This window comes from Diorhabda sublineata, chromosome 3, assembly GCF_026230105.1.
Source record: "Diorhabda sublineata isolate icDioSubl1.1 chromosome 3, icDioSubl1.1, whole genome shotgun sequence".
Taxonomy (NCBI): domain Eukaryota; kingdom Metazoa; phylum Arthropoda; class Insecta; order Coleoptera; family Chrysomelidae; genus Diorhabda; species Diorhabda sublineata.
Window position 1 is genome coordinate 1,529,692 of NC_079476.1, and position 26,647 is coordinate 1,556,338.

General features: G+C 33.3%; 1 protein-coding gene across 2 annotated transcripts in view; it reads left to right on the forward strand.

Moving 5' to 3' along the window:
• The window catches only part of LOC130441277 (nephrin), a 177,346-nt gene that overhangs the window by 40,751 nt on the left and 109,948 nt on the right, over positions 1-26,647 (forward strand). For both annotated transcript variants that reach the window (XM_056774879.1, XM_056774878.1), the window contains exon 2: positions 20,679-20,846. In XM_056774879.1, coding sequence (XP_056630857.1) covers positions 20,679-20,846 — 168 coding nt within the window. The remainder of the gene's footprint in view (positions 1-20,678; positions 20,847-26,647) is intronic.

Below are 26,647 nucleotides of genomic sequence, written 5' to 3' on the forward strand. Positions count from 1 at the left end.
GCACATAGGCGCCAGTAGCCCTTACGGAGGACTCTCTAAATTGCGCTTAGAGACTGCAAAAGCAAAGAATTAATTAGTATATATTTCATGAAATCATAAAAGCTGAGTAGGATTTATGAAAAGAGACTGAAAATAGTGGATACATCAACACCTGAAAGGTTAAAGCATGCAAATAATAAAACAGATGATTGATACCTTATTGTTATTAAATATGGCGAGGTTATCAAATTACTGTTAGAACGTGTTGTTTATTAGGCACTAATTTCGTGTTTGATGATATTATATTTCTCAGATAATGAGTTTCTAGTAGCAATCAAGACATCATTGAAGTGGTGCTGACAATATTACAAAATTGATTAAACATCAAAGTGTTTCTATGGTAAAACTTGTTAATTTGTTCTTATTTACGCGTTTTAAGAAAATTAATTTGTTCCAAGATTCTTTGCGAGTCTCGAGGAAATCAATCATAAGTTATATACCGAATACGGACAAATAAACAGACATTTATTGTCAAACGAACCCATTCCAGTCAATAAAATTGTAGTCACAACGATTTAGAGACACAGGACGATTTTTTCCCTACCAAAAAAGCTTCTAACACAAAGTATTCGTCTTTTGCCTCAAAATAGTCTTCAGTTTCAGCATTTTTTGAGATCAGCGAATAGTCAGTAGTCACTAGGAGCCAGATTTGGACTAGACTGTGGATAAGGAAACAATTCGAAGTGTAATTTGTTAAATTTAACCATCGTTCCTATCGATTTGTGAATCGGGGCATTGTCTTGGTGAAACAGTAATTTTTTCATCGACATATGAGGCCGTTTTTCCTTGATTTTGCATTTGAACGATCCAACAACTCTACGTAGTATTCGCTATTGATTGCCTTTCACTTTTGGTGATAGTCTATGAACAATATTCCATGCGCATCCCAAAATACTGAAGACATAACCTTCCAAGCTAGTTGTTCTGCCGTTGGACGCTTCTAACGTGGTTCACCGGATCGTTTTGACTCCGGAGTGAAGTGATGGATTCACGCTTCATCCATTATCACACATCGACGCAAAAATTTTGATTTATTACGTGTAAACTTGGCCAAACTCTGCTCTGAATCATCAACAAATTGTTGTTTTTGATCTTGGTAAACGCGGCACCCATGTTGGAAAAAGCCTTCTAATGTTCAAATGTTCATTGTTTTGAAAATAAGTGGCTTCATTTACATGGCTGTATACACCACCATGGATTATAAATCCATTTGATAAAAAGAAAGTGAAGAATGTGATATTACAAGAGGAGCTACTCGATCCTAGCACTGTGGAGCTTACAGTGACATTTAGAAGAGGGTATCAAACATTTTGGTTGATGGTAGAGATACTCGAAAAATATATTGGCCTGTGGAGAATTGTACAAAAGCTTCTGATTGCGTTTCCCTAGTCATATCTTGTCAAAAAAAGTTTTAGTGCCGTTACAAACTTATTAATAAAAATAGGAGAAGATTGAGTATCACAGAACGTGGATATTTTAAGTTATTTCCAACAAATCTCAAACCAAATATTGATAATTGCTATCAATGATCAAGTACATCCCTCTCATTACAAAATTATATATATTTTTAAATAATAATTAATAGTGTAATAAATTATATATTTCACTAAATATCTACAACACAAGAAAATATAAAAAATTTTTTTTACCATTCCGAATGGGAAGTTTTATGAATGGAATTTGTGAAAATTTTGAGTCACTGTAGATTTTAAAAAAGTAAAGTTGTGTTGAGTCACTTTTTTTATGTCCCAACTGTGCTTTATTGATACTCCATCACAGATCACATCAATTCAGATTTAGATAAGTGAAAGTTTGTTTAGTTGATTTCACTATCAATCAATTAACCCCCTCAAGATTTAAATTCTTATCTTTTTTTTTTCGAAAACTGTTAATTTGTCATTTAAACTCAACCACACCGCCACCACAAGTTTCCATAGATAAATATAATCTTATAATCTCAGTTTTGGATTTGGAAATTAGTAGTAATGTAGCTGCAGGTCCACCGGATGCAGGAACATTTTGAAAATTGTCTATAAAACAAAAAAGTTTGGGAATCATTGCAGTAAATCATCCAGATAAACAAAAAATAAATTGAAACTTTCCCTTGTTCAATACCAATGAATACAGAAATTATCCTGAGGGTTTTTCGATTTTCTACAATGTACAAAATGTCTATTTTCACTCGGTTAAAAACAATGTGTTTACTAGGTTAATAGAAAAACTTCATTGAAAAAAATAAATAAATAAATACTCGTATGTGTGGGCAGTCAAAAGTTTATTCTTGTAAGCGTAGGCTAAACCTACTTGTTGAAATCGGAAATACGTTTTCTACTATTAAATTGAGTAACCTGACATATATTTTAATTAGTTGTACAGCACCGTATCATACAATTTTTAAAGGTGCGCGATTAAATAGTACATTACAATATAAATATATCTGGCGGTGGTCACATAAAAATAAAAAAAGAAAATGTATTTGGAACAAACTCACAAAGCAGAAACAAAGTTAGTGGAATCATTCGATAGTATTTGATGTTCAAATTGAGTCAACAAAAATTACAGAAGCAGCTCTAGAAATTCAAACTACGAACTTATAAATTCCTTTCGCTTATCTTCGACGTGTAGATATACAGCAACCTCCAGACTTTCAATAACCATATGCATTGGCTCTCTTTCTTCCATACTGTCAGTTAAAACCATTTCCATTGACAAATATTTCATAAAGTCATTGCTCATGCTTAAAAAATTTGATAATGATCTGAAGAGTTACTTCACGAACCTAATTCATGAATCTGGGTGCGATATATGTACGATAAATAAATAAATATCTTCGTATGGATACCGAAAATGTATCCGATCCGATTCTGTGCAGTTTGGGCTGCAAGAATCCACCAAATATGGTTACCCTAAGTATACTACCCACATTTTTTTTATTAAATAGAAGTTAATATCGTCAAATTATAAAACAGAAATATGATATTCATTTTATTATGCACATAAATATTCAAGTATGAGATACAAACATGGATATTTTGGTTAACTTCCTACACGTTTTTACTTCATTCAAATTGTCCTCTTTATAGTGTGTATCGCAATAATGATCAGTGAAGCTTCAATTACACCTACCGAATAGTGCACTGGGATCAGTAAGTCGAGATAATACTCGCCCAAACGAAGGGTGTCAATGAAATGAAATGACCAGAAGGTCACTGTTCCAGTCTTCCACTAATTCTCCTATTATCACGTGGTTCTCCCGTTCTTCGTTGGATTTATTTGCCTAAATTGTTAGTACATAATGAAATAAAAATCAAATTTATCCGGGTATGACATAATTAATGCCAAAGTCTTGAAGGAATTATCAAATGAGCTCGAATAATACTACTCGATAAACCAGGAAAACCTACTGAAGCAATTACATTTTACAGACTAACTAGCCTATTACCTGTTATGTCAAGACTTTTTACTGATAAGGAACCGACTCTAAAAACCAGTAAACTAATACCTAATTACCAAATTTAGATTTAAAGAGCAACATGCCCCAATTGATTCACAAAATATTATATCAATATTTGAAGATAAAGATCATATTGGGCTGTTTTTTTAGATATCTCCTAAGCATTCGACAAGGTCTGGCACGACGGACTACTAAGCAAAATTAATAAAAACGTCACGCGATACTGGCAGGTAAAAATCCGAGACCAAATCACAACTTCACATCCAATTAGCAAGAAATTTTGGAATTCGTCTGGACCGATGACTAACCTGGAGCCTACATGAACTAAGCAATTGGGCCTAAAACTCCGAAGAAGATCCAAACGAAAACTCATCTGAAGTTTTGGAATTCAACTATGGGACACTGTATCCAACTCAAATATAGCAATTTTAGAAACATTTCAGTCAATAGTCTCACGGCAACCATTTGCTTAGTGTAAATTTTATATTTCAGTTTTATATCTGCGAGATATTGAGACAGGAACAGGAAAGAAGCTGATGATGATAACGATGATAACGTAGATAAAAGCTGAAATATTCCGACGCACAGCCATTTTGTTGACGCGTCGATTTGAAAACAGTTCACAAACGACGAGGACCACGGACTGTCTCATGCTTAGTTCAATTACTTAGTAAAGCACCAAGTAAATACCTTGATCGAGCTACATAGAAGATGCAATGGGGCTTTTTGTTAACTTTGATTCCACGCGAATGCAAGACGGTTTTTATGGTGATTAACAAGCAATTGTTGGGTCAGTTTTTTCAAACTAAAACTCAAAACAGTGAAACATTAAGTTCATTGCCAATAAATCGGGGCAAATAAAATTCACAACAAAAAAATCTTTTCGTTCACAAATTTTCATTAATAATATTTTTATCCCGATGCAACCAGTTGAAAAGTACTTAAGGTTGCATCTAGGTGGCACTGGCTACTTAACAAAATGTTTCAACTAAGTCTTGAAAATAAATTGCTCATCTACAAAACTAGGTTAGGTTAGGTTTGGTCGTATGGAACTGGAGTATAGAATATGGGGCTCTAGTAGCTCTTAGATATGAAGATACTCCAAATATTCCAATCTAAAACAGTCCGAATGTTAAGTAAAGCCACTTGGCACGTCCTTTAACAAACAATTTGTGAGATACGAATATTTCAACGACCATAATAATGGAAAAATCATCTATTCAGACAACCATTAGCAGAGAGAAGATTGAAGAGAATATGGCCAAAAGATCTGCCACAATAAATACTGACTCACGTTAATTTCTATTTGATCATTACTCTGTTTATTGAGTAGATTGTTTGAGTGAATTGTCTCAATGAAAAAAATAGTGTAAGTAAATTCTACATTGAGATTATCCATAATACAATAATTTCGTTGCTAGAATGAGATTTTTCAAAATAGAATATTAGGGAAAATACAAAAACAACCATTTTGAGTGAGTGTTTCAAGTTTCAAAGAAACAAATCAAAGTTGTGTAGCAAGGTTCAGATTCACTCACAAACAATAAGAAAACGCAAAGGGAATTTAGCTAAAGGAATAATTTGGTTCTGTTGATATTTCAAAGGACAGAACAAAAATTATAAAACCGGAAAACGGATGTATTTCTGAATGTTATCTTTATAAACCGACCACGCTAGCTTGCGATTTTCCCATTGTATTTGAAAGAAATTTGGAAAACCCCACAGGGCATCCGTTTGAAAAACTGGTTCATTTGAATTTAAAAATATTTCTTGTTAAATTTCGAATTTTGATCTCTCAATCACATCAACAGTTCTGATGAGGTTTGCTCCATTCAGGTAATCATGTATCCAATGATTCGACAAATTTTGAAATTAGAAAAACTTATATTGAATACTAGTCATTTTTGATATTGACTTTCTTCCTAATATGATATTTCGAATGGTGTCGTGGGTTGAGTACTCAAAATAAAACTATCTAAGAGTTTTGTCTTTAATGCCAACGTTTCGATCATTATAATTCAAACGTTGAGAATAAGTAATAAAAATCGTTTTTATTATTTTTATTGCAGTCTAAACAATTTATAAATCACCTTGAAATGGGTGTTTTGTCTTTGATATGTGTAAATAAGTTTATTGAGTATAATGCCAGCTCATAATTATTTGATTCTTCTTCAGGTGCCATCTCCATTTAATGAAAGTTGGCGACAATTCCATATCAGTCCAATCGCTTATATTCTTCAACCATGAATGTTGTCTGCGACCACGTTCATGTTTTCCTTCTATTTTCAATTTCAGTATATCATACTTGTTGTTACAGTATATTTGGCCCAGATAAGCCGGTCTTTCTTCTCTTTATTGTTTTAAGTAACTCTATTTTCTTTACCATACGACTAAGCACTTCATCGTTCGGTATATGTTGACTCCATGATATTTTTAGTGGTCTAAGGAAGATCAAAAGCTTCGAATCTGTTCATGGTATCCACTCTCAATGTCCATTCAAGAGAAATGAGTGCACATACGCCCTTATAAAACTTTATCTTGAGTTTAAGTTCAAGGTTGCGTTATATAAAAGGCTTTTTACCTCTAGGAATATGGCTCTAGATTGTTCTATACGTGATTTTATTATATTTAAATTTCTCAATTTTCTCTAGTGCAGTGTCATAGATGTTTATGTTCAGTTGTTGGCCATTACTTTTGTTTTTGTTATATTAATTTTCATGCCTAGTTAATTTCGCACTTCTACAACTTTGTTGATTAGGCTTTGAAAGGCTCTAAATCTCTAATGTAAGAAATTTATAATACAATTTAGTTTCGTATCAAGGTACCCCTATTATGTTATGATTGCTCTCATTTATAATTTTTTTAACTAACTCCCTTTGGTAACCATTAACTACTTAGACATTGAATCCTTTGGTCTATTTTTACTTCCGATTATTATTATTAGTGATAGTTTTAATTGGTTTCACATCAAACTAATATTGTGGATTTTTTGATAGTGGATTACTAACAGGTTTTGAGCAATATTTTTGCCCATTTGACGCTTCCAATTTTATGTAGTTAAGGTTGAAAATACATTTGAGAAGCTCCTAATAAACAAACTAATGCAAAATAAAATATTCCACTATTGAAATTCTAGGTATAAAGGAAAACAATTTCCTGCTCAATTCTTTCTAGGTATGTATCGATTTTGCTTTTTATACTGTTCCGTTTCTTTGTGAATGACAAATAAAACTGGAATAAACTTTCCATTTGAATTCCGGAGTCCACGAATACGTTACCGAAAACACAGTAAGGAATTTGGCATTCATATTAAATTCTTAGTGTACGACCTTAATATCATGTGTAATATTTTCGGAAAAAAAACGACAAAAAAGGAAATGTGAAAAGGTATAGCGAATTTTGCGCGGCGTTATACCGCAACAAGCAACAATACCCCAAAACATATTCCGCATATATTATGTAACCTTCCCTATTTATACTTACACGCAGTTCCATATTCTTCTCTTCCTAAACATATTTTCGTATTTCCGGTTTACTCGAGACGCGAATCCTCAGAATATTAAAATTTCGGGTTTATGCTGTTTACGTACTAAAAGGAAATGAACTCGCCGTAAAAATTGTTGTGGAATTTCTACCTATCAAAATCTCTTCAATTCAATACCAAGTAAACTTTGTTATTAATCAAATATGTTTATCAGAAAGTAAATTTTCATGTGTCTATTGTATCTATACTAGGGCTTCTCAGAAATTATGAAAAGTAATCCGGATTCACTATCGTTAGTGAACTTAATGAAGTTTATATGCAGACCTAACCTAACGTAACCTAACTACTCGATTTCTTTAGGTCCCTCGCTTTTTCTCTACAGATCTGGATGTTTCTTTCTTTAAGTCTTCTTCCACCACTTCCCTCCGCCGTTTTTTTGGTCTACCTCTTTTCCTCTTGCACTCTGGTATCTTCCATGCAACTCGTTTCAAAAGCCTGTCTTCGTCCATTCGTTCTAAGTGTCTTAGTAATATTTTTGTCTTTATAAACACGCCGATTGAAGCCTCATTGAGAAGTGTATAAATTTCGTGGTTTATCTTCCCTCCTATCTGCTTTCCACCAAAAATTCTTCTTAATATTTTTCTCTCCCGGGTATCCAAGATATGTTTGGTTTTATTTGTCATTACCCAAGTTTCACAGGCGTTTGTCATGAAGGATCTCAAAACTGTTTTATAAATTCGAACTTTCGTAGATCTGGATATTTCTTTCATCCAAAATCGTTTTGCTAAAAAAAGAAGACTTTGTTTTTGTTTGGAAAAGAATCACATTTTTCGAAAGCCTGAATAAAAAACAGGTAACATATGATAATGAAAGTTAACCTACTTTCCCAAGTTAATGTCTCTATTACAACAAAAATTCATCACATTCTTTCTAATTGCTTCACGTAAAAAACTAACATTTAAATTCCTAACTAAAGTGTTTTACATACAGAGAATGAGACCGCAATAAAAATTGGTTCTGCTGTGTGTCTACGTTCTATTAAGTTGTTTTTTTTTTGTTTGCGTTGGTAGCAATTTCGTTGCTTTTGTAACAAAAATAAACTTGGTCCCCACAAGCAGGAGCGGAATTACAAATTAAAGGAAATAACTTTTGCGATGGCCGTTATTTTGTGGACTCTAGAAAAATGCGACTATAGCTCACTGAATATCTCTCTTTGAGTTTTCCCACTGTCTGCTCTTTTCCCAGTGGAATTAGTTTCCGTCGCTTTTTTTACTTAATTCCAAATAAACTTCATTTATCTCAATGTATATATCTACTACTAAACTGCAGTTGAAAATAGTAAATGTATATTTGAAACAGTTGATGTGCTGCTATTATTTTCTCACAACAAACAAATTATTCAAATTGTGAAAATAAACAATTTCAATACTGAAAACATCAGAAAAAATATTATCATCAATCTAATTTGACTTGGAGTATCAGTACATGTTTAATTTTTCTTTTATTAGCTTCATCTATATGTGCATTTGATTGTGAGCTTGTTTGTAACTATCATTTGTGGCTTTTTACTGTTAGTATATCCCACCACTTTAATTGCGTCCGTTGACCAAGCGGACTAAGACGTCAACCTCCAGAAACACTGGTCGTTGGTTCAAATACTGTTCACGCTGAGAATTTTTTTTTAAATTTTCACTGCAAATTTTATTTTTACATGGAAACAAATTTTACAACTTTCTGCCGTCTATTGGATATTTACTTTATTACCTGCATCAGCATTACTTTGGAATTTAACTCCTTAAATTTTATTATTTGTTTGAGAAAAATTCTACATCGGTAGAGAATTAAAATACTAGAAATGAGTAGAACTAATAAATCGAACCGTAACGTGGAAAATATTTTTTTTTTTAAATAAGCTTAAAACAATAATGAATGAGTCAAATCGCCTCACGCTTTTTCCAAAATTCACTTTAACACTATTATTTTTCATTCATTATTGTTTTAATTTTATTTTAAAACTAAATTACTTTCAACTTTTTAATTTGATGTGCTATGAAAGCGTGTTATCTATTTTTTTTAAACTAAATTTTTTATAAACTTTGATGTTATTTGAAATATTGATTGCGTAGAAAATGATTCTATGATGTCTGATAATAAAGTTCAATGCAAGCATGAAGATCAATGGAAACATTATAAACAATCTTCGTTGCGCAGATGATACCGTGGTAGTGGTCAGAAGCTACCAGAACTTCAATCTCATATGAACCTTATTGTAGAATATAGCGAGCAATTCGGCCTTTATATGAATACGTCCAAGACCAAACTATTGGTATTCTTAAAAATACAAAGAATCGCTACTCTAAGACTCCATGAAACTCCTGAAACTCGAAATCAGATCAAGAATTGAGCAAGCGCGGAAAACTTTGAACAACATGGGGATACTTCTAGCAAACCGCCTGGATCTCCGGACCAGAATGCTTCGCTGTTACATTTTTTTTGGTCTTCTGCACGGATGCAAAAGTTGGACCACAGAGAACCAAAGAAAATTGTTGCGTTCGAAATGTACGTCTACAGGTGAATGCTGCGGATATCTTGGATGGAACATAAGACAAACATAGGGATAATTTAACGGAAGATCGAAGGAAAACGGTCGGCCGTAGACAAAATTCAAGCCTGATAGACTTGCGCAGATGGCTTGGACAGACGTCTACAGAAATTTTCAGAGCTGCGGTTTCTCGTGCGACAATAGTCATTTGGATCGCCAACTTCCCTAGGGAGACACCGTCGTAAGAAGGTAAGAAGAAGACAATAAAGTAATGAGGCTGATTTTTTGCTTCATTTGAGGTAACAACAAAAGTTCTTCCGTGTAATCTAGAACGCGATCATTAGTTTTCTGTTATCTGAGTCACAAAATTGAAGAAGCTAATTTTGTGTCAAGATGGATCGTCAACTAAAAGCACAATAAAGTATTAAAAGTATCTGGTCATTATTCAAGCCGAGCACAGGTGATTCTTTAGCATAAAATCGTCAAACAGATTTTAACAAAAAACTTAGACGAAGTTCTGGGCAAAAATAGTTCTCAAAAAGTCATCGAATGTAAATAGCAAAAGACAGTAATGCTATGCTGCTCGTTTACTTTATGACGGGTGATGAAAGTCAGTTTTTTCGATGTAACTCCGAAGAGTTATAAAAAAATCTGAGACAAAAGAAAGTCCGTATGACTAAATCTAATATGAAAAGGAGGCTCATCAGCTTCTTTGACAGTCGTGGAGTGGTCCATAAGGAATTCATTTTACTGTGAAACAAGATATATTTGATAGACTGATAGACTAGGTAAGCAGAGACATTGCGAAGAATGGGATGCTGCACCATCATCATGACAATTTACGCTGGTGTATTACTGCGAAAGAAAATTACATGTTGTCAGGGAATAATTTTATTAATCACAATCTCTACAGCATCAGTTTCATCACTGGATTTTCTCGTATTTTTATATATACAGTTTTCATTATTTTACAAATATACCAACACCACTTATATTATTAGTAATTATGAGAAAATCTAGGGAAATTTATCTTGCCCTTCAGCCCATGTAGACAGTTTTTCATACAATTCAAATACTTTATATCAAATTTTTTACTTGATTTAACTTCTTTGTGGGCGAGTTTAATGAATCGCTTTAGAAACTTGAACCATGATTTCACTGCTCCAACCATAAAACCAAAAACTGCAGCTTTCGGAAGACAAATGCCACCATTTTCTACAATTTAGTGTTGGAGAGAAAGAGAATCTGACAATATAAATCAACTTTTAAGTAGCGACGATCTATTCATATTATTGTTCCGACTTTGAACGTAACCAACATCGTATTTTTAAAGCGTTTGTGTAACAATTAGATTCTACGTTTTTAAAAAATGAATGGTTATAGCTTTATCTTATAGTTAGTTTGTTGAAATATATTTAATGTGAGATGTTAAACATAAAAGTTTAATTGACTTCAATTATAACTTTTGATTTTGATATTAAGTACTCAAGTTTTTTAACTTTGTCACTGCGATGTCCTGCTACGAGGTCTGGCTATTAAATAACGAGACTGTGCGTCTAGAAGGCGCCCTAGACAACGTATCAATCTCAAATTTCTTGTTAAATTGAAAAACACTTCGACGGAGTGCTACAAATTGTTGCAGGAGGTTTATGGGGACAATTCTCTCTCGTGGGCGTGCTTTTGAGTGGTGTAAGCGCTTTGGTGAGAGTCAAGAGAGCACTAAAGATGAACAGCGCCCAGGTCGCTCTGGGACTGTTTTAACTCCGGAAACAGTGACCAAAATCAACCAAATTGTGCGCGTAGATCGTAGAATGAAAATCCGGATGTTTGATGAGGCTGTCACCGCGGAGAAAGACACGGTTAGAAAAATTTTACACGAGGAATTACACATGACGACAGTTCTGCGAAGTTGGTGCCAAAAAATCCGACTCCAGACCTAAAGCTCTTGCGTCAACGGGTCTGCTCAGATTTCTTTGAAAGGTTAGAAAAATATCTGCTTTGAAAGGGACCAGATTTGAGTCGATGGAAGCGATAAAGTAAAAAATGACAGAGCTCCTAAAGACACTCATCAAAGAAGACTTCCAGCACTGCTTCTATCAATGGAATAAACGTATGGAAAAGTGTGTGGTGACGAGAGGGGAGTATATTGAAGGAAAGCATCCAAATGTAGGAAAATTTTCATAATAAAACCCTTTTTCGTAATTTAATAGCCAGACCTCGTATACCGAGTGAAGCTTTTCAAACTTTGCCCCGTTTTAGTAGATCTAGACGAATATTCTGTGCTGGCGAACCATGCTTGATAAAGTAATACCAGCAGTGAAAAGGTTAAACCAAATTTCGTTTTATTTATGGAGAGGCAAATAGTTTGCCGTTTTCCTAGTTTTTTCTTCGAACATCTTTACCAACAATTTCCTCATTGGGTAGATTATTCTTTCCTTAAGGATTTTATCAGGTGTGAAAATCCCCAGCGAATGATGGGATACAGATCTGGAGTTTATGGTGGAATCAGAAACAATCGAAGTTCAATTCGTTCCTTTTAACGTCTTGTAGGGTCAATTCTTCATAGTTCCATTGTTTTATTGAGCACAAAGTACAAAAATAGCCTTTCTTTTCCATTTTTCAAATAGTTGTTAAACAATTTACTCCAAAATAATCTTTCCAACCGATTGATGCATTTTTGCTCGCTTGGACGACGCCAGTCCAATGATATGATTACAATTTTGATTTAGGTTTCATCTATGGTCAAATATCGATGTAAAAAACTCTTTTTATTTTACCTAAACAGCTTCAAATAATCAATTTGTTTTTGGTGTTGTCTCATTTTGAAGAAACTAGACAACCAAAATTCCGTTTGATACCCAAATGATGCATGAATAAAAAAATAAATTACCCTTGCCATTATTTTTGTTGTAACCGTCTCTTATCGGTTCCTTTTTCCATTCAACAAATTATACGAACGAGTTAGACCAAATTTGACATCTGTCGAAGAGAATAATGACACTTCAAAGAAAAAATTTGAAAACATGTTTTGCGGAAAACTTTATGAGACCAAGGAGTTGATCGATGTGTTTTGTTTGTGAGAAATAAAATTAGAAAAATATGAATATCAATTTTTATATAAAAAACTATGTATAATGACTTAGTAGGCGCAGATCTTTTATTTTCCTTTATTGTTTTTGCTTTGACATTTTGTTTTCAAAAACAAACGATTAGGGTACAAAATGGGCTCAGTTCATGTCTGGTAACCTGCTTAAACCAAACTCCCTTACATGCAGGTACATTTACTCGTCTATTTACGATTTATAATTAAATATTCATTTGTAAGAAGTTAATAAGGTAGGATAATGATAATCTGCAATTGATATCGCTGAACTATACCTTGCTAAGAAGGGCGAATGTGACATAATTTCTCAAAAATTGTTTTCAGCATAGTAGAAAGGACAGTATATGACCCAAACTAATAAGGTGGAAATCCACGTCCAGCAGAGGTTCATAATGATGAGTTTTATTTAATTTACAGTGGAAAACCTCAACACAACTTGTCATTATCAAGTGCAATATCAAAAAAATAGATCATTAAAACCCTTGGTGAGTTTATATACGCCGTTCATTTTAAAAAAATGTTTTAAATTGATTGTTAAATATTGTTATGTATCGATCTTTTCTAAATATTTCCGTTTATAATAAGAATTTGTATACAAATTTATTTTTCGTGGGATATTAGAGTCCAAAATTAAGATTGGCGAGGTCATTAAAATAAGAATTTCTTTTTAAACTTGCATTTCTGGAATCAAATCACTTCTTCTTCAGGTTTGGATGCAACAAATAGTAACTCGAGTTTGATAAAAATTTAGATGTACTAAGATAGTGTATTGATTCAGACATTTTAAAAAAAAATTTACTTTTCAATGTATGTAACAAAAAATTTTCACGTATAAACTGAATAGGAGACTTTTACTGAGGCTTAATAAAGCGAAAATTTTGAAAGTATAATTTTTGATGAAGTATTCTCTAATGGAATTTTTGGTGTTCTTTTTAACTACTTCACAATTCTGTTCAAACTTTTGAAAGGAAAAAAATACGGTAATATGTGTGAATGAGATTGTGATTTTCCTGAACATTTTAACGCTGATCCTTTTAAAAAAATGAGAACTTTTTTAAATTCATTTTTACGAAAAGATCTTGAAGGGAAGGTCAATTGAAAACTGGAGGTTTCCAAGTAGTCTGACGATGACATCTTATTTGTGAAGACAAACTCTGTTCTTTTCAACTTTACCTTATATTTTAAATTGAGGAACTTGTGGGAGGAAATGTACAAAGCTCCGTTGATTGAACTTTGGGTATTTATTCATCAAAATATACGATAAGAATCATAAATATTGTTGTAACCAAAGTTCATCACAAATTCACGACGTTTTTCGACACACTAGATGATTATACTAACAATATATAAATAGTTAAACAAAAAAAAGTGAATACGACCATAAATGTACCTCAAAATTTTAGAATTTTCCTCTTATATTGCAATAAGTAGGAAATGATTCACTTTTAAGACTGGTTTTGTAAGCAAAAGAATGGTAGGTTCGCGTATAGAGTTCAACGTCATCGCACTCTGCTCTGGTGTATACAGAAAATTTAGTGGGGTCATCTTCAGTAACGAATTCCACTTTTCACTGTGAGTACACGATGATCAAACAAGAGTAACTTGGACCTACAATTTGATATGGATCCTCAAATGTACCTCCACTGTATGTAGATCACTTTTAGAGGCAACAGGTGCCGGTCCAAACCCTCGTACAACAGAAGATTTCTTTGTCTCTGTGACATGATAGGTAGTTGAAGTTGAACCAAGGCCAATCAAAGTGTTCGGTAACATTATAACGAATCTTATGATTGCTGCGTTCGCGATTGAGATCCTGAACATGTTCTTTTAGATTGTGCGTTCGCGTTTCGTATTTTCATAATTTAAAAATTCACCAATTACCACAAGCGTGTAGCCATCTTATGTCATTTTGGTGACAAGATTGATGGTCACATTTCCCACTAGAAAGAATATAGGATAACATTTTGTCACTAGGTATTTTTTCCGTGTTATTCATTCAAATATTTTGGTGATTTTTCTAAACTTGGTTCAGTGTTTTATGTGTATAAACTGCAGTAAGTTATACGTATGGCAAATTTTTTGTTTCTCATATGTTTACACGTTTATGAAACATTTCCTCTCCCTCTAAGTTGTTTTTCCGCCTTTGGTTTCCAGCTTTTCTGTTCTCTTGACAAAATGGTGGATAAGAGCGTCGTCTGTGATCGTATTAATGTTTTTTGAGTCCAGTTCAATTAATATTTTTCCAATATTTTGTTGATATATTGCTCCACAATTTTTTTTATCCATTTCTCATGTAGTGCTTATAATTTTCTTCAAACTTAAAGCTACACACTATCGTTTCACCTTTCAGTCTGTAGGCAGATTCGATTGGAAAACAAATATCACACTGTAAATATACCAGTTGAATAATATAAAACTGGACATTTCGTGGAGAAATGCATGTCCAGTAAATATTCTGAATAAAGCATGCGTATTTGAAATGTTTAGAAGATGATCGGAATTTATTCGGAATATGTTCAAATCAACTACCGCGAATGAAATTAATGTTTGCTCTTTACTGTACTCTTTAAATATATACAATTTACAAAATAGAGTCACTATTTATTTTTGGTTTTTTATCGATATTAGTTCAATCTGAAAAAGTATCGTAACGGATGAATAAATAAGCTACAACCGGTTGGTGCACTCCATTATCTCCGGGTATCTCATTTAATTGGAGCATCGATTATTAAGTCTACAACGTGCCGTTGTTGTCTGATATCAGGTGGTTTGTTAAGCCTTTTTTTTTCTCTTTATAGTTCCGTCGACAAAAATACTTATTTTCAAGCATCTTGTGCAGCAACGAATCTAGTGTTTTTGTCTCAAATTCAAGGCAAGTTTTAAATTTTTCAATATTCATTAGATTTGTTTAAAATATCTCGTGTATTGGAAGACTTGTGAAGAGAAAAATATTTTGTAAAATGGAAAAATCACTTCAAAACAAGATTTAAATCCCAGCTAACGACTTGGAAATGATAGTATATAACTGTGCAAAACAACTTTTTGGATTTTAGGTGACTGAAACAGTTTTTGAAAGAAATACATTTTGGTTATTAATTTCTCAAATTTTTAAAAATGACGCAACATAAGATGATACTTAGATATTACATGTAAAAAAAGAGTGTTATACAATTTAAAGTGGAACTAGTGAGACAGGGTTGATCTGGCATTCTTGGTTCTGCAGAGGAAGTCCCACCAAGACCAAGCAGTAGGAGGATGGTTCCAGAAGTACCTGGACCAATAAAGAAAATATAAAAATTTTGGAGAAAAGTGTATTAATCTTTCAACGTAATCTCCTTTTAGCTCCATACACTTTTCCCAGCGGTGTTCAATAAGTTCGAACCCGATACTCAAAATATTCATTAACCACCCACATCATCTCTTCATTGTTGAAAAACCGTTGACCAACGTTTGAGATTAGAAAATAATTTAAGATAGTCAATGAAAATTATCCCACGCGCATTTAAAAAAACTGACTCCATGACCTTTCCCGCAGATGGAACGATCTTTGCCTGCTTTGGAGTCGGTTCTTCCTTTTCAGTCCATTGCTTTGATAGTTCTTTTGCTTCAGGAGTGAAGTGATGGATCCACGTTTCATCCATGGTTATGGCTTCATTTCTTTGAAACATTGCCAAACAGTCGATGGAATCATCTTCACGATATTCCATTGTGAGCAAACGCGACACCCATCTTGAGCACAGCTTTCTCATGTCCAAATTTTTAATCAATCTGCGATGTACCGCACTTTTTTGCAACTCCTGGTATATCTGCTATATTGCGCACTTTACGTCGATGCTTTTTCGATTTTCTTCATCATTTCTGGAGACGCCACCTCATTTGGTTTATTACTGCGATGCTGCTCTTCGCAGGTCGTACGGCCTCGTTCAAAATCTTCTACCAAATATTTTACTGTTGATAACGATGGAGTAGTCTCAGCTAGAGTAGAATTTTTTTCATGTTTACCAATTCACTGAAAACTTTAATAGTAATGGCTGCCAAACAAATACTAAACAACTTGGCATCTTCAAACTTGAAACATATACTGTATAAAGTATTTACTTTCCAATACAATGGTATTTTCCAAGCAACTTCCGCCACCTCTAGGTGAGACCAGATACTTCTAGGACCATCCTCGTACAAGACTCATGCAAACCAAAACCTAGTAGTCCAAGAATCTTCTACCATTGCGGTTTTTTTGCGGTGCTCTTTAGCTGAAGCAGGTTTCCAAATCGAACTTAGTATTCAATTATTTCATGTTGAATATTTGATTAAAATATTAGTATGTATAAGGTCTATAAGGTAAATAAATTAGTATTTAATATCTTTATTCTCACTACACTGTGCAAAGAAATTTACGAATTAAATAAACCTCACTGAGCCACGCCAATGCTTATTGCAGACTATCTCTGGCAGAAATATTTTGAAGAAATTGTGTACATACGGCTTCAGCTAATAGAAATTGATTTATGTTTACGATTCGATATTTTCATCAGTAAACAGTGGGGATGATGCTTCCACGTAGACTGACGGTTTGTTTCTTAATTTGGTATGTCGGGCGTATTTATGAAATAATGATTGTTCCTCCCATAACTGTCTTCTGCAATTAATATTGGACGAACTATAAAACGGTTTGAAATCACTTTCAAGAAGTGGATATCCATACTTTGGATTCGCTAGCGCGATGTCTTGATCTCAAGCATATTGAATACTAATGGGTAAAGTCGAGTCAGGTTTAGATATTGAAACATTCACCTAGTCGTTGGATGAACTGTAATTCAGACTAACCGGAGTATTAGATTAAGTGGATCAAGTTGCAATCAGAAAGTGAATTGAAAGTTTGCCAAGAAAATGTACAGTAGCAATCCAAGCAAAGGGTGGTAATAAGCCTTAAGTTTATCAACAAAATTTTGCTTACTTTTTGATTCCTCCAGTATTTTTATTTCCATGTTTTATATTCTAAAACACGCATTTAATAACAGCATGGAAAGTGGCTGAAATTTTAATTAATGAATAATGACAATTTCAGATTGAGTTGAGGAAAATTTTCAGACAGTCCTCGTACGTACAATTATATAAATTATTATTCCGCATCACTTGTGGTGTCACTTTGTACTCGTATAAACTCCACAAAAAATTTAGTGATGATGAAAAAGAAACTCGATAACGTCCTTTCGTCCTATTCAAAAACTCACCTCCTGTAGATGTTGTAACCAAATGTTGAATTGTTACATTGTAGAGTGTAATAATTTACGAACAGTAATGTTTTTCCCGGATTCGACTTTCTATTTTATTTTTGCCATTTTCATTAATTAGGCTCAGCTCGAAACCATTATCTAGATTAGGGTGTTCATAGATGTGTCTTTTTCGCATTATATTTGTTTTGTCATAGTTTATATATAGTGTGCGAAAAATATAAAAACTAATAATTATTGTTATGTATACGGCTTTTTGGAATAAAATAATTTTTTCTCGGAAAATAGGTTAATATTTGCAATTTTATTTTTAAAAATATCTAGGTATCAAGATTTCCAATTAAAATTATTTTTTTTTTCTATATATGGCTCTCAAAGTCAAGCTGGTATTGCATTCAAATACTGTATTTATGAGGGGTACTACTCAATTTTTGAGAAAGTCTAATAAAGACAGTCGCTAACCTTACATATCAACTCAAAAATAGTTTCAAATATACCAAAAATAAAACTTAATAAAATAATATGGAAATAATGCATAATATCAGAAAATAATATTTTGAAGAAACCTTTTTTAGTGACGTGATGTAGTTGAGACAGTTACAAAACATTTTCACCAAGGTGGGGCTAATTAAAATCATGAATTAAAACAATTTTTTTCTCTTTTATTCAGAATCACATAACAAAATAATATAAAAGTTTTCTCAAAAATCGAAAGACGTATCTGCTTTTAGCAAAAACAACAAAAAAGAATTACATAATTCCAAATTCTTAAACTAAATGTAACACCTAAATTTTATTACTGTTTATTTTCAGTCTATTTATTTTCGTTATACAATTTAAACAAACACACGAGTTTTCGTCCTTTTTAGTCGAATTTTTCAAGAAAAAATTAGACTATTACGGTAGACATGACTAGAAGAAAAATGGGGGGGCACATAATTTTTCCCATGTTTTGAGACCTCCTGAACACGATTATGATGGTTTTTCGAATGTCTGTAGTTTAGTTATATATCTATATATCTGTTTAAGCTACAATTCTTATTTTCGTCTCTCGAGCAATTGCTATGGGTCCGATTTGGTTCAAAATTAACATACATTGCTTTTTTGGATTTTTTGACCTTTGCTCACCTCTGCAGGTCAAACGAAAAGCGACTGTAAAATGAGATTTCACATGTAGGTTCAATTAGTTGCGAGATGATTTCCTCTATAAGGTCGAAACTTTCCATCTCCACCCCTCTCCATTTTATGGTCATTTTTGTTATATTTTCTTATTTTTTGGTCAGAAAAACTTTAACTAGAGGGTTCGAACTTCGCATGCAAGTAGGGGTGATGTTGAAGAATTGTCTTTCTCAAGTTCAAAGTTTTTCTAGCTCAAAACGCCCGAAATCATTTTGATCGTTGTAATTGTTGAACTGGACCGCCTCCTATTTAATGAATAATACGAGTATGATCGTTGCTAGGGTGATTTTTTTTACTTCCCATTTTCGAAATTTCTTGTCATTATGACAATTTTTTCTTTGTTGTCAATTGGAATTGAACAAGAGGGTTCGAGACCACCGGGTCTATTGAAATGATGAATTTTCATTCGAGAGAGAGAGAGAGAGAGAGTTAACTTGTGAAATGAAAAGTTATAGAGAAATAGTAAATTTTCCATGTAAAGAAATAAGATAGATAATTGATATCATTTCCAAGAAATTCATTTTGTGGAAAGATTTTTTTGTTTATTTATTTAAATTCTTCATTCGACGAAAAATTCGACTTTCGTGATGGAGCTCTGCTGCTCACGGCTTATTCTAAACTTAATCTTCTAATATCCGAGTGTATAAGACCAAAAGAACTAAATATGCGTTCTACTGAAGTTGAAAAAGCAGTTGAATACAGAAACTGTTTTATTATTGGCAACTGTTTCAAAATTTCCGGCTCATCATTTTGTGATAACCACCATTGTTGACCGTACATTCCATTGTTTTCATATAACTCGTTTATGATTTCTAAAGCTATATTCTTTTCTTCTGGTATTAACTGGTATTTTTTTTTAACTTATAATTAATATTCACAACTTTTACTAAATTATCTCAAAAATAGAGAATCAACAAAAAACAACAAATCTAACCACGCGATCATTCCCGAGTTAATAATAAAAATCTTTATTGAATATTAATTAAATTAAATTAATAATTTAGTAACCTGTATTCCTCTCTTGATAATTACACAACATCATGGTGTGCTTTAAGTCTTCGGACTAACCGTTGAATATCTTTCTTGCACTTTCTACAAATAACACAAATTTATTTGGATTTATTGTCTTAATATACAACTTCCATATTGGAACCTCTTTTTGTTGCACTCATTTTACTTTATTTATATTTTTTTACTTCACTTAACTAATTTAACTAGCGAAATGTGTGAAATTGTTGGGCAACGTCAATTTATAGGTTGAGAAGGAAAATAAGCTTCGACAGGAAGATCCTTACAAAAAGCACAACAAACGCGTTCGTCACTCACTCGGCAGTACTCGGCACTGTATAGGACAGAAGGAAAACAAATCGCGACAAGAATTTTCTTGCAAAAAGCGCTATAAATGCGTTGTCACAAGTATTTGAGCCGCAAATTGTTTTACAATAATTTTTAGAATTAAAATAATTTCAAAGAATTAAAATTTTATATTCAAATTTTGGTTTTGCATAACAATGCCCAACGAGTATCAGTTTTTTGTATAAATGAATAACTGACTGACGTGCTGGTCCGTCTCATTGAACTTATTTTTCAGTTTCAAATTCGATAAATTCCTTAATATGTCTAAAACGAATTTTCTTTTGTTACAGTTTACCTTGTAATTGTTATAATAGCAGGCCAAGTAAATGCTCAACAACAATATTTTCGGGTCTTGCCTAAGGACGTTATAGTACACGAAGGAGGCGAAGCTATGCTGGAGTGCGAAGTTGCTAATTTAGCCGGTCAAGTTCAATGGACCAAAGACGGATTTGCTTTAGGTAAGCCTATAATAATAGCACATCACTATTATCTACCTAGATTAAATCACCTTTAACTGTATAACAAGATTATGAAAATTTCAAAGTTGTAAGATATTTCATCCTATAGAAAATCGAATATTTTCAGTATTAAACTAACTTGGAGTATTTGCTGGAATACAAATTAATACCTTCCGTAGTTCTTTTCAACCTTCTAAGTTTATTTTCAATTAAACATTCAAATAACTTCGAAAACGAAAATTTATTTCAACATGTACTTAATTCTTTGATGACAGAACGTTATGTTTAAGAGAGTTTTGTGATTAAACTCAAATAATGGGGAAATTCGGAGCAATTAACATTTGAAAGTACATCTTTAATAACTTGAAAGTCTCGTGGTTAGTAAATATGAAAGGTAGGATTCCAGATGGAATTTTTCATCAATTCGCTGTTCCAACCATTTCTAAAGATTCTTTGCTCTATTCAAGATGCTCGCTTAAAAAAGAATTTTCCACACTCTTTGTATTTTAAGCCATATTTCAGAAATTTCGGAACCGGCTTCAAAGACTGAAGATAAACAGTTTACGTTCAGTCTCTGAGGAAGGCATAATACTTTTTTCACACACCTCGTAACACATTGTATGGTACATCCACGATTTAATGAAGAGAAATTTCCAATTTTCAAATGAACGAGCGACGGTCTCTCTACTCGCCTTTGAAATCAAATTGTGTTCACTGTCTTCACTTAAAACATCGACATCATGGTCATCCAATTAGATTGAAGAGATTGAGAGGAGTATACCAAATGTTAGTTTACTCTCTAACAGCTGTTCGGACCCGTTTGAACACGCACCATACCTTACTCTATCTCTATCTTCAATATTAACTCTATTCGAATCAATTTACCTGTCATAGAATTGAAACGATTACAATCAAATCAAATCAAAACATTTTATCGTAAGATTTATTGTTTTTTTCTATAAAACCACTATAACTTTTCAACCAAACGTCATATCGTAATAAAATCTGATATAATTCTATTTTTTTTTGCGGTGTCATCCATGATTTCTTTCAACATTCTATGGTCTAATTCTCAGTAGAGATCTGCTGGATTCTGATGTATCAAGGGGTATTTTTGGCTTACGCGGATTTTCTGCTGGTCCTGGGGATTTGTATAATCACTCATGGCTTCGATATCGTGGCTCTTGGCCTTCAGATCTCTCTTGGAAGTTTCTGGAACATCTCTCTGTCGATCAAGATGACTCCCAGGATTTGACCTTGATGGTTTATCCTTCGATGGTTTATTTCTGTTTTTTTTTAAGTTGAGTATTCTCCTCGATAATGCTGATTTCCTACCTATTGCACCAGTTAGCGATTCGGTCCTTTTCTTCTCAAAGTCTTTGCGTCAACATCGCCGACAGGGTGCTCCTGGATCTACTTCCGACATTTTATATCATCAATTTCATTTTGTTTAGGTATATGCACCACTTCAAAATAAAATAAGCATCCTAAGTAGTTTTTTTGTGTGACAACAAATATTTAATGGAATTTATACTTGAATATCACTCAGAAATAAGGCCCAATTACGAAGTATACGTAGGAATTATACGATTTGAAACCGGATTGATATACGCAACCCACGCAACTATTCTTGTATACAAGAGTTTACAGATTCCTTCGGTAAACTTAATTTACTAGTTAATTGGTGTGTCACAGGATCGGCTTAAGAATCTATTTTACATTGTCGAATAATTTGAATATCATATTATTCAAACCGAGATTACATTTATATACAAGTAGTAGAAGCAAGTGTTAATTTATACGATAGGCAATCGGTTTCACATATACCACATAGTGGTGTGTGTCTAAGTTTACAGTTATGTATTATATACAAATTTGCAAAATTATTTTTTGTTAAGTATTTTATCTATTGCTTTTCACCCACGTTTGCTTCCCGCTCTCTCTTCAATGGTCTTGACTCCTCCATTCTTTGTAAATGACCCCGTCAACTAAACTGTCTTTGTCCAATGTCAATCCCATAAGTGTCGAAGTTTCGCAGCCATAGCTTGATTTTTTTTTATAAACTTTAAATTTTGAACTCCTTGAGAGTTCTTTTTTATTTATTTATTAGGCAGTTGTTTATGGCGTTTCTAATTCTCTTGACAATTTCTGCGTCTTCATTGCCTGTATTTTCTATTTCTATTCCGTGGTATTAAAATGTTCTAATTCTTTGTCCCTTTATTTCTATGTTTATTTTTTTTTGAGTGTCATTGGTCTCTCTACTTTTATTATCATGCCAAATTACTTCAGTGTGTTGTTCCAAATGTCAAAGTTTGTCTGTGGATCTTGTTGTTATCTATAATAAGAACTATGCCATCAGCATATGCTTCTTCAGATATTTTCAATATTTGCAGTTTTTTGTATCAATCGCACACAAATATTCATTATATCATCTAGAAATATGTTGAAAAGTAATGGAGGCAATCCCCCACGTTTACTTACACCTTCTGTGGTTAGGAAATCCTCAGAAATTAGGTTTTTACCAATAACATGGTTATCTTTTTTTTATATAAACTCATGATTTCGTAAATACACATCTATTTTTCTTCTTTCTAACTTTCCTATATTTTCACCCTCGGTACTCTGTCGAAAGCTTTCTCCTTATCAATAAATCTCAAAAATGAGCTGTACCTCGTCGGCCAGCTTTAGCTATAATTTGTTTAACGGTAAATCCTGTACACTACCTTTGGGGAGTCCACTTGTGCATTTTTTAATGTATTGTCTACGTTTGGTCTCAGTTGTTTATCTGTGATTTTTTCGTAAACTTTCATTGAAGTACACAGTAATATTATTCCTCTATATGTTTTTGTAAAAAGGTCTATACCTCTCCCATAGCTTTCAACATTCCAGGTGTTATTTTGTCGCTTCCTGCATTGCTTTTTCATTTTTTAGCAATTTGATTATTATTACTTATTACTTCGTTATAGTTTCTTTGTTTACGTCGTGGTCCTCTTTTTTACTGATTTTACTATTTTCCTCATTTACTTCATTATCATCTTCTGTTTTTATCAGTAGTTGCATAAAGTATGACTTCAATCTTTCCATTGTTTTTGATTCTCTCTCTTTTTAAAATTCTACCATTTTCATCATCTATCTAATTAATCTATTTCATATTGTTTCTCGTCCTTTCTAAGGATTTAATTGTTTTATGAAACAGTTTCTGGTTTCTTTTGCTGTCTCTTTCCAGCTTCTTACCGAAGTCTATTCAACTCTCTGTCTTTCTCTTTCATAGTTTTCTATTGTTTTGAAACCGGTTCTGTTTCTTGTCATTTCTCAAGGATTAAAATTGTTTTATGAAACAGTTTCTGGTTTCTTTTGCCGTCTCTTTCCAGCTTCTTACCGAAGTCTATTCAACTCTCTGTCTTTCTCTTTCATAGTTTTCTATTGTTTTGAAACCGGTTCTGTTTCTTGTCATTTCTCAAGGATTAAAATTGTTTTATGAAACAGTTTCTGGTTTCTTTTGCTGTCTCTTTCCAGTTTGTTACCGAAATTTGTCCAAGTGCTTCTTGTCGTTTCTCAAGGATTTAAATTGTTTTATGAAACAGTTTCTGGTTTCTTTGCTGCCTCTTTCCAGCTTCTTACCGAAGTCTGTTCAACTCTCTGTCTTTATCTTTCATAGTTTTCTATTGTTCTGAAACTTCTGAAAGCAGGTTTGAAAATTTCTTGACACGAAATAGCATCGTAAAACTCATTGAGGACCTCATTGTACTTAGTCTTGGATGTTTAGTTTGTCACCGAGTTACTATTAACTGTTAACTTACTACAAAATATGATCTCGATTCTATGCGGATTTTTCTAGTTACAACAGTCTTTGTATGAAGTAAAACTTTCGTTGTTGTAATCTCTATACTTTAAAATAAACCATATTAATCTCTATTTACTATATTATTTTCAAATGGTGGTTATATTTTGGGTGTAGTTAGTAAACAATTTGCATTGCATTTAGAAATTTCTCATCCAAATAAATCCTAATCCGGATCTGAGGCATCAGTGAAGAAGATTTCTGCAATTGTTCAGGATCCGCCTTATGTACATTCGTGCCGGAACTAACGGCCATAAACCTAATCTCAAATAGCTTGCGGTATCATTTAAGTTGTGGCAAATTAATTTAGCATTTACTTCGGACACATAGGTTCTGCAGCTTCGTTATGCTAAAGGGCCGCTTTGTGTATTCTCCACGATAATATCAAAATCATGCAAAGGCATACGTTTAATTGTACGTTTGTAATGAAAGTCAATTATCATGACCGATAAACGTGGGTGCTATTTTCAAAGCAATCATTACTCTTCAGTAACGATACATCCACCCACTCAATTGGGCTCTCAACTATAAGTTTAATTTGAGTATATAACAAAATAAACGATTAATTGTTGCAGCCGAATAATCAATAATAATCATAAAAACATTTACTTTAACCCTAGGATTAATGAGCTCTGATATAGGAATTTTTTTCCTCTGCAGTGCCGGGGTTGTGTTTGCAAACTTTCCTTGAAGAGGAATACCGCAGAGATTTCGAATTTTTGGAAAGAAGAACTCGTTTTTTTTTATTTTTGAAACATTTTATTTATATTTTTGGCTGGATAACCGGTTCACTAGGTTGCAGGGAAACCGCATAAAGCCTGCAACACCGACGATCGACTAAGAGTGTGTAGGGTGGAAGTGGGAGGTCGGGCTTTACCTAAAAGATTCGGCGAGGATTCTGCAGGCAAGGTTGTACTTTAGTGGGAGGTACTTGGCTTTTGGGTAAAAGCGTAATGGATACGGTTACCCACGCCTCTAGGGACGGTACAGTTGTATCCGTAAAAGGGGGGAATGAGGCGTTGTAGTGTTTCGGCTACTAGGACGCGAGAAGTGGAGATGGCATTTATCCTGTTAGTTGCCAGGATTTCGATAAGGATTTTGGTGTTAGCTGTGATATTACCATACAAACTGGAATAATTAAATGAGTCGTGTCAAGTAAAGGATCCTGCAGAGTTAAAAGTGGTGAACGTTTCAGTAATGTATCTTTAGAGTCAATATGTTCGTACACCACTTGCTTTATCTCATTACCCCTAAGTTCAGCTGAGCTAGATCTGTGCTATTTGGTGGGTGTTTTATCTCTGTGAACCCACATTCGTGTAAAGTAAATTTGGAAAACGACGCAATTTGGACTGGAGCATTGTCATGAAGCAAAAGCACATCTCGGCTGATTTTGCTGCGCTTTTTACCGATAATATTTTGACACAATTGCCTCAGTAAGTCAGAGAATATGCCGCGTTCGAGGATGTATTTGATTCCTTATACAGACGTCGGTATTATAATCCATAATAACGGTTTTTCGAGTCGAATTCTTCACGAAATTTGACAAAAATTATATAATTGTCTGTGGTGTACTCCCTTTATAAGGGTGGTTTGAAAGAAGTCCTTCGTACAACGCACAGAAATAACTCTCTTTCGACGACACAGATGGAAGAGAGCGTTTAACCGACTCTCACAACGATTCTTCGATGGAGAACTGCCAACTTAACATCACCACTAATTATTTTTTTTTTGAACTATGGAACCAAAATATATGTAAAGAATTTTCGACCAAGTTTTCTATAATGGATACGTAGTGTAAAACTGAGGTTTTATAAACGCCCAAAAGGGGCCAACTTTGCGATGACGTCGTGTTTAAAATTGCTCTTCATCCCTTAGTTAAAATTATAATCTTACCAGCAAAGATTTTTCTTTCCTAATAATCTCTTGCGACATCAGAAGGTACCACAAGCTAGTATCTCAA